Here is a 10129-nt window from a genome sequence, read left to right as displayed (position 1 = left end):
GAGCAGGTGATCAGTACAATGAGTTTGGACTTTTGTATAAAAATAGGGATTGATGAAAACATGAGATATGAAAAGTCAGGAGTTGACTTTTACACAAGATTAATCATTGCTCACATATGTACGGCGTACATAAATTAGGAGGTTAGTACTTCTATTGTAGGCCGAACTCTGTTAATCTTAGGATAGTATGTGGCAGTTAACTCATCAAATTGTAGCTAATTGAAAGTTGAAGACTTATGGAGTCTTCATGCCAAATGCAGGTACAGGACAAGTTAAATTATCTTTTATCCCACTGAATATATTCCACTAGCAGGCTGGTAAATAAAGGGCGCAATTCTCTGGGAACATTTCTCAGTGTGGTAGTGAGCGGGAATGCCACAAGCTTCCCGGCATCGGTCCAGCGAGGCCGGCAACGCAATTCAACAGTAATTGGTCCACTTAACAAAGCCTCAGGGCTTCTCGCTGCAAATGAAGGCTCGCCAGCGGATTCGCCGTGATAATGCTTGCCAGCCCCCCACTAAGGTCGAGCAGCACTTAAGCTGCACTTGCTCAGCCAACCACAGCCAGCTCACAACAATGGCACCCAGGAGGCCGGCCCCAGGATTCAGGGATGCTGACTTGGGGAGGCTGCTAGACCCCTTGAAGGCCAGGAGGAATCTCCTGGTCCCCCCCCCCCCCCCCCAAGGGCCCTGGAGAGTCAGCTACAAGGCAGCCCGTGCAGCCTACCATGAGCTGGCAGCAGCTGTCAGCTCGGGGAGTTTGACCAGTAGGACTGGTCTCCAGAACTGGAGGTTCAATGACCTACACTGGGCAGCTCAAGTGAGTAGGCACGCACTGCCCCCAAACCCCCCAAGCATCCGCTCCCCAACTCCCCATGCGATCCCCAATCCCTCCTCCACCCCTTCCCCCTTCAACACTCCCTTTACCCCCCTCCCCACCACCGTGAAGCACGCCTGTGGCTAAAGATGCCATTTCTTTGTCTCCTGAGGAAAAGCTCTCCCATAATCATCAGGAGAAGGCCCAGACTGGCGGAGGAGTGCAGGACTTAAGAATACTCACCTCCTTCGGAGAGCGTGCCCTGGAGGTGACCGAGGGCAGATTGTTCATCCACATGGAGGCTGGTGGACGCCACAGAGGTGAGGAACCACTGGGCTCCACCAGGAGGACCTGTCAAATGTGAGAAGTGATTGCCTTACTGACTGACCCACCCTCCCACTGATCACATGTCCATTCTCCCTCAGGCCCTGCAGCTGAGTTAACGTCAGCATACTTGTGATACTAATAAAGATAGGGAAGCAACTGCAGTGGAGAGCCTGGTGCACATCGTCGGCACCATGAGTGAAGGTGTCTAAGGCGTTGCATAGTCGGTGACAGCCATGGCTGAGTATCTCGGCAGAATATCCAACTCGCTGGGGGATGTCACCCAGTACCAGGCTGACCTTGATGAGGTTCTGCGGGACATGTCCCACTCTCAGATGGGCCTGGCCGAGGCACTGCAGAGCTTGGCCCAGTCACAGGTGGGCACTGACGAGGTGCTGTAGAGCAAGTCCCAACCATTGAGGAGAATCGCTGAGGGCATCGACACAACGGTGTGGGCTGCAGGGAGCCGTCAAGGCTGACAGAGCCAGATGATGCAGTGGCAGCCGGGGCTTGAACCAGCTGCCCTTCCGTCCAAAGGTGAACCTCAGGGCCCTATGCACACCAACCGGGTTGAGGGGATGCTGAGTGCCAACCTGCACCAGTCCCATGGAGTGGCGACAGTGGCTACCATCTCCCCTGAGTTCCACCCCTCTGATGAGGCTGTATCTCACGATCAGCACACGGGACAAGGGTTGACTGGAACGGGTACACACAATCCAAGGCTTAGCATGGTGGTGCCGCGAGTGGTTGCCTCCCCAGTGCCTCCCATGGTGGCCACCCCTGCAGAGGGTCCCCCACCCGAGAGTCCCTCACCTCCCACTGAGTACTGGAGTGGAACTCCCAGCGTCCCTGGGCTCTTTGCCAGTGAGCAAAGATGGCTACTCGCCTCTGTGGCTGTCCACAGAAGCCCTTCTGCCAGATTCACGTTTTTCAAAAGGAGTACTAATTGGCTCCAGCGTGAGCACTTGCTGGGGAGGCTGCTGAATGACAGGAGGCCGTTGGATATGGGGTGGCTTCCCTTAACGTTAATGAAATTGGGCTTTAGTGGTGATAATTGGTTTCTCACCAAGCGACGACGAGATCCAGATTTCGCCTACGGGAGCGGGCAGGTTACATAACAAACTGTTTGCCGCCTGGCGCGGTTCCCGTTTTTGGCCTCTCCCGTTATTTACCGGCCTCGTTTCACTTGAGCGAGAGCATAACGAGGCCGGAGAATCGCACTCAAAGTTAAATACAATCAAAAGCAAATTTTCCAGTTTCTCTTCGAGTTTAATGTTTGATCTGTAGTACCTACTTTACACCAAGGCGGTAATAGGACATTACAATTAGCCTCAGGATCCTGAGTGTGGAATGGTAAAAAAGTAGTTGTTATGCTATTGGTCTGAGGCCAGGACAAATAATCCAGAAAAAAATGAGTTCAAATCCTACCATGGCAGCTAAGAAATTTAAATTAAGTTGATAAGTAAATCTGGAATATTAATATATTAGCTAGCATCAGTGGTGGTGATGATGAAATTATCACACTGTGGTAAAATCCTTCTGGTTCATTAATGTCCTTTAGGGAAGGAAATCTGATGCCCTACCAGCACTGAGCTGACTGCAGCTCTAGACTCTCAGCAATCTCGTCAATTCTTAACTACCGTCTTAAGTAGCCTAGCAATCCACTCATTTGTCAAGAAGGTGACTTACCTTCCCCAGAGCAATCACGGTACCCCCATGAATGACTTATCCAGGTTCTTGCATTTAATTCCAATGGAGGACACAAAGATCAACTGCGGTTCCGGCTGAGCTCGCTAACTTAGCCCAGACCAGCAGTGGACCTGGGACCTTCCTAATTTCTATTCCTCAGTTTTGGAATTGACCTACCAAGTCGTTAGAGAACCATACTCATAGTATTTCAGTAAAAATAAACCCCTCAAATTTAACAGAAATCCAAAACATAATAATTGATCATTACTAAGAATTGAAAAAGTTAATGATCATTCTCACTCTTGTGACACAACTTTACGTTAATCGAATGTTTTTCTAGTTTTGCTACCATTAAATGCACATGAAAAATGACTTTTGGTATTCAGGTCCATAAACTATTGACACATTCTTCATATTGTGCACTGAACTACAGAATTGTTAAAATTGGCTGCATGCTGATGAGGCAAAGCAGCTAATCCAAGGTTTATTTCCGGCTGTACAGTACAAATAGAAAGGAATAAAACAGCACTATTGCCACATCTCCATGATTGATTCTTTTCTAAAGAAATACCAAAAGTGCTTAAAACAGTGAAACATATTTTTTTGAAAAAGGAGCTATAATTTAAAATCTTTCAATAATATTTCAATAAATCTTTATATTTTATAATTAACCATCCAATGAAAAATTATAAATGCAATAAAAATTCTTATTTACTATTTTAAGCATAAATTATTTGACAAATAAAACAAATGTTTTAATTATAGTGCTTATATCTTTCTTTTTAAGTGCATGATGCTGCAACAAAACACTCCAAATCAACACAGCACTATCTTTCTAGCTCGGCCTCCAGTATCTCTCCCCAAGTATCTGCATCCATTTCACACATGCTATTCTGCAGAAGCTCAGTTGCAGAATGAATGTAGCTGTATCGACCATCTAACCAAGCTCGTTTTATGTTGCTTTTCTTGTAGTTCCTCATGAGCGTAACCTACAAGTTAATAAAACGTCATTTTTGAGAGATTTGATATTCCTTTTATCATCAAACGAATAAAACGCAGAATTAAGTTTGTTTTCATGAAAATACAATGCAATAAATATGGATTTATGATTTCATTTCTTAATAGCTCAGGGAAGAGGTTGAGCAGATTTTTTATATTGCAAACTCAATGCTACTTTAAAGCATTTCATGATTTCATACTATTAACGTTATTATTTATTGTTTACTATTAATCTCTGTACTCTGTTGATTACTCCATCTCCCATGGCCTTACCCACCACCTCCCGAACTTGCTGATCTATATTGGCTCCTGGATAAGCATCTCGATAGTAAAACTGCTGAAGGGACATTTCCGCTGAAGCTTGTAATCTTGCACTCATCAGGACATTGGCAAGAATACATTCAGGAAATCAACAAATTTATACTGTATAAGAAGATGATGCTGATTGGTTGGCATGTGGACTGATTGGCAGAGGTGTTGCCATGGAGAACGCACCAGTTGGTGGTGGGTGAGTCAACATCAGAGTATCTCTCAAGTTTCTTATTTCCCATTGTAAATTCTCCTGTCTCTGCCGTAGTGGGTCCACAGTTGTCTTTTCTAATCTTTTCCTTTTTCCTTAACGATGGAGCTTTTAAAGTCCGTTGTTGTGCTTCTCGCTAATTTACTTTCATATTCTGTTTTCTCTTTCTTTATCAGTTTCTTGGTCCTCCTTTGCTGAATTCTAAAATGCTCCCAAACCTCAGGTTACCTTTTTGGCAACAATATAAATCTCTTCGTTTGATCTCATGCAATTTTTAATCATAGAATTTACAGTGCAGAAAGAGGCCATTTGGCCCATCGAGTCTGCGCTGGCTCTTGGAAAGAGCACCCCTCTTAAGCCCACACCTCCACCCTATCCCCGTAACCCCATCTAACTTAAAGGCAATTTAGCATGGCCAATCCACCTAACCCTGCACATCTTTGGACTGTGGGAGGAAACCGGAGCACCCGGAGGAAACCCACGCAGACACGGGGAGAACATGCAGACTCCGTACAGATATTGACCCAAGCCGGGGATCGAACCTGGGACCCTGGAGCTGTGAAGCAACTGTGCTAACCACTATGCTACCGTGCTGCCCATAACTCTCTCAACACAGTGGAAGTTTACATAACTGCTACAAAGAAGATGTGGGTTGCTGAGGTATCCTCCAGTTCCAACACTTAAGATGAATATACATAATTCTGGAAGGATTCAGAACTGGATTAAAAACTGCTCAAACTTCCCGCTGAATCAGGAAAGAAAATACATTTTCATTGTATCAGTCTAAGATGGACTGAAGTCAGGTCCCAAAGGTTAAAAAAAACTTTAAGATTCATTATTGTTTTTCATTTTTGAAATATTTAGCAGAAATGTGCAAAATGCGGTGAAGGTACTGTCAACCCCAAGTGCTTGGTGGGGGGGTGCTGAAAGGGGTTGTGTGGAATCCTTGATTAAGGAAAAAGGAAGATATCTCAGAAATGCAACTGTGGAAGTTTGCACTATTGGAACAGATGCAACAGACACAGATAACCTGGGAGAATGGAATGGTGTCCTTACGGGGTATGCGGTATGAAATATATTTGAGGGTATCTGTGGTAGTCACTGTGCTTATAATGAATATTATTTGATAGCCTATCACCATTAATGGAGCCAGAGAAGTCAAGGAAGGGAAGAGTTGGAGGTGGACCATTTGCAACTAAGAGAAGGGTAGAAATTGGAAGGAAATTTGAAATTTTCTAATTCAAGGTGAGAGTTTTAAAAAAAAGTACTAACGCCAACATGACCACCTTGCTGGGAGGCCGAGGAATGGCAGGTGGCCGTTGGATCTGGGTTGGCTCCTGTTAATTGTATGGAAAGGAGCTTAAGTGGTGATAATTGGTTTCTCGCCTCGCTAAGTGAGATCCTGATTTTACCTGCAGAGGGGGCCGATGGATCGCAAACTATTTGGTGCCTGGCACGGTTCTCGTTTTTGGCCTCTCCTGCTATGCACTGCCCTCATTTTGCGTGGGCGAGAGCATAATGAGGCCGGAGAATCACACCCATTGTGTTTTGCTAATTATTCTTTATATCATAAGTTTACATCACCCACTCTGCTGGATGAAGTGAACATTAGCCTCAAAGAGTTTCCATTCCTATAACATTTAATTTACTATATGTGTCACGAATGCAGGATTTTAGATATACTGGATTATAAACATTTGGCAAGTTAAGGGTTAAAAGCCTGGGGTTAGAGTGTATTTGACTGCAGTAGTCATGTTTTTAAAAAATTATCTCGTTTTGCAAGAGCAGAAAGCTTTTAGGAGCTAGAGGTGAAATTGGTCATTGTAAAAGCCTGGTTTAATGCACTGTTGTTTCACTAGGGGAGTCCCAGGGGAGTTAATGTGTTTTCAGCATTGGGAGATGATGTCATTGCTGGGTGCAGCTAAGGCATTCAGACATTTTGAGAAAGCTTTTGAGTTGAGTTCTGATCTGGCTAACACTGAGTCCACACGTATGGTATTTTGCTCTCACAGTAATTTTAATTTAATAATCGTTATTGTTACAAGTAGACTTACATTGATATTGCAATGAAGTTACTGTGAAAAGCCCCTAATCGCCAAACTCCGGTCCCTGTTCAAGCACACAGAGAGAGAATTCAGACTATCCAAATTACCTAACTGCACGTCTTTCCGGACTTGTGGGAGGAAACCGGAGCACTTGGAGGAAACCCACGCAGACACGTGGATAATTTGCAAACACTGACCCAAGCCGGGAATTGAACCTAGGGCCGTGGCGCTGTGAAGCAACAGTGCTACCGTGCCACACTTAGAATAGTATTTAAAGCATTAAGACTTGTCTGAGAATAAGGGGGAAGCAGAAACAAGCCAGTTGAAACAGCTTTTTGAAGGCATCCAACCAGAGTCAGCAGGGGTTCTAACAGAAGCCAAATCTGTTCTGGAAAGCAAGTATTATTCTGTGTCATTGGGATGTAGAATGGGCTGTTTAATTGGGAGCAGTGATAGTAATTAAAGTATTGTATTTACTGTATTGAGTAGTATTGTTTAAGGGGCAATTGTAAGCTATTTTCCTGCGGCTTAAAGATTTTAATACTGTGCCAGTAATAAAGTTTTGTTTAACCAAATCTCTATTTCTTTGTGCAATCACTCCTGGAGCAAAGTATTCTTTCTGCAGTCTTACGAAATAAACTAAAATATTGAGGTTTCGGTCCAGTATTCTAGCCAATGTTGGGGTCTGGTCTGGGATTGCAATATTTATTTATTTATTTATTTTTAAAATTTAGAATACCAATTACTTTTTTTCAATTAAGGGGCAATTTGTGTGGCCTATTCACCTAGCCTTCACATGTTTTGGGTTGTGGGGGTGAAATCCATTCAAAAACAGGGAGAATGTGCATACTCCACACCAATAGTGACCCGGGCCCGGGATCAAACCCAGGTCCTCAGCGCCGCGAGGCAGCAGTGCTAACCACTGCGCCACCGTGCCACCCCATATGCTAGAATGTTTCTCTTGTTTTCAGCAGAGGGGACACTGAAACATGCTTGCATGCACATAGACGAAGCAGATTGAATATTACAAAAGTTCAACTTTTCATACAATCCAAATCATTGCAAACTGCACTAACCTTCCATGAATGTCCACTTGCTCGATCACATTGTAGCTCTCTTTTACAGACAGCCAGTACTGTCAAGCAGTGATTGTACCACAGGCTGTCACTGTTTTCGATCAGATCATTCCATGTTTTACATGCCATTGCAGCATTAGATAGGCTTTGAATGTCCAGTTCACTGAAAATTTTCAAAGTGAGCTCTTGAGGCAAAAACTGGGCAAAGTCACAATTTTGCAGTCTTTTTTGTTCAGTAGAGCTCAGAATTATATTTTTACCAATATAAACCTGCTTATTTCTTTTGCAAGAACTTTGCATAATTTATTTTTTTTCAAGAATTTCAGAGGTATTTTCAAACAAACAAGATCAGGTTTTATTCCTCTTATTGGTTTATCTTATGTAGTTTGCCATACAGATGTAAGTCTCTACTGCCAAACTACTTCTTTCTATTCGTCATCCACCCTTTCTTTTCTGTGGTTCTCGTGCATTGTGTCATTGCCTCGGTGTGTCACTTTTCTTTGGTCTCCTTCCTTTTGGCAGTCTTTCAGTTATTCTGTCTCCCCTTTTCAGTCAGCAGTCCACTCTGAAAAACATTGTTTACAGATTTATTTAATTTTTACCTTTTTCAAAGTCCAAGACACAGCAAATTATAAGCAGAAAGGGATTGGCATAACAGATTTAACTCTTAGTTTGTTGTGTTCAAATCCAGAATATGTAACTGTGCCCTGGTTTGTAAACTGTCAGTTTATACCATGTTATTCTGAGTTCCATCAATTGTATATCTTGAGTCAGTACCTGAGTCCACTGTGTTTGTCTGTCGATTCCCACTTCCACAACCTGCATGTCACCACACTTGGCCAAGATTATCCTGGCATCTTTCATGTTATTTCTGAATCTGTAAAGTTTATCGCTGAATCTGTCAGTTTAATAATTTAATGTGAGATTAAACCGCCTTTTTAACACTTTTATATTTCTCAGGTTTATCCCTTACGCCTATCAAATTAATCTCAAATAAAGGATTTTTAAAATGCCAATGTTTTCCTGTGTTCACCACATGGCCCATAACTCATTTATCCTGATCCATGGCTTATGTTTCTTGTTCCACGTCATGTTTCTCTGCTCTGTCAGATTTTGCTCAATTCCATAGATGCCAACTGTCTCCATTTTACATTCGCATTTAACGCCAGCTACAGCTCATTTACAGTGGAACCACCTTCTCCCTTTAAACCCACGCTCTCCATTAACCCCACTCTCTCCTCAAACCCTTCCCTCTTCCCATGAACTGCACTCTCCCCCATTAAACCTCACTCTCCCCCATTAACCCCACTCTCACTATTACCCTCACTCCCCCATTAACCCCACTCTCCCCATTAACCCCACTCTCCCCATTAACCCCACTCTCCCCCATTAACCCCTCACTCCCGCATTAACCCCACTCTCCCCCATTAACCCCTCACTCCCCCATTAACCCCACTCTCCCCATTAACACTCACTCCCCCATTAACCCTCACTCCCCTCCATTAACCCCTCACTCTCCCCATTAACCCCTCTCCCCCATTAACCCTCACTCCCCCATTAACCCCACTCTCCCCATTAACACTCACTCCCCCATTAACACCTCTCCCCATTTACCCTCACTCTCCCCATTAACCCTCACTCTCCCCATTAACCCCTCACTCTCCCCATTAACCCCTCACTCCCCCATTAACCCCACTCTCCCCATTAACCCCACTCTCCCCATTAACCTCACTCCATTAACCCCACTCTCCCCATTAACCCTCACTCCCCCATTAACCCCACTCTCCCCATTAACCCCTCACTCCCCCATTAACCCCTCACTCTCCACATTAACCCCTCACTCTCCACATTAACCCCTCCCCATTAACCCTCACTCCCCCATTTACACCACTCTCCCCCATTAACCCCTCTCCCCATTAACCCCTCACTCCCCCATTTACCTCCACTCCCCCATTAACCCCACTCTCCCCATTAACCCCTCACTCCCCCATTAACCCCACTCTCCCCATTAACCCCACTCTCCCCATTAACCCCTCTCCCCATTTACCTCACTCCATTAACCCCACTCTCCCCATTAACCCTCACTCCCCCATTAACCCCACTCTCCCCATTAACCCCTCACTCCCCCATTAACCCCTCACTCTCCACATTAACCCCTCACTCTCCACATTAACCCCTCCCCATTAACCCTCACTCCCCCATTTACACCACTCTCCCCCATTAACCCCTCTCCCCATTAACCCCTCACTCCCCCATTTACCTCCACTCCCCCATTAACCCCACTCTCCCCATTAACCCTCACTCTCCCCATTTACCCCTCACTCCCCCATTAACCTCTCTCCCCCATTAACCCCACTCTCTCCATTAACCCCTCACTCCCCCATTTACCCCTCACTCCCCCATTAACCCCACTCTCCCCCATTAACCCCACTCTCCCCCATTAATCCCTCACTCCCCATCAACCCTTACAACCCATTAACCCCACTCTCCCCAATAACACTCACTCCACCATTAACCCCTCTCCCCATTAACCCTCACTCCCCCATAACCCCTCTCCCCATTAACCCTCACTCCCCCATTAATCTCTCACTCCCCTATCAACCCTGACTCCCCCATTAACCCCACTATCCCCATTAACCCTCACTTTCCCCATTTACCCC

The 10129-nt window shown here is 44.9% G+C and overlaps 1 protein-coding gene across 1 annotated transcript; it reads right to left on the bottom strand.

The window, feature by feature from the left end:
* Positions 1–2388: 2388 nt before the first annotated feature.
* On the bottom strand, positions 2389–8756 carry LOC119971498 (F-box only protein 48). Its single transcript, XM_038807109.1, has 3 exons — positions 8247–8756; positions 7470–8034; positions 2389–3818 (listed from the first exon to the last, which is right to left on the bottom strand). Exons 2-3 carry the CDS (start codon positions 7767–7769, stop codon positions 3657–3659), a joined length of 462 nt encoding a protein of 153 aa, XP_038663037.1. The 5' UTR covers positions 7770–8034; positions 8247–8756; the 3' UTR covers positions 2389–3656.
* Between the last annotated feature and the right edge of the window lie 1373 nt (positions 8757–10129).

This window comes from Scyliorhinus canicula, chromosome 1 (assembly GCF_902713615.1).
Source record: "Scyliorhinus canicula chromosome 1, sScyCan1.1, whole genome shotgun sequence".
In the NCBI taxonomy this organism is placed as follows: domain Eukaryota; kingdom Metazoa; phylum Chordata; class Chondrichthyes; order Carcharhiniformes; family Scyliorhinidae; genus Scyliorhinus; species Scyliorhinus canicula.
This window is presented reverse-complemented; position numbering and strand designations above follow the sequence as displayed.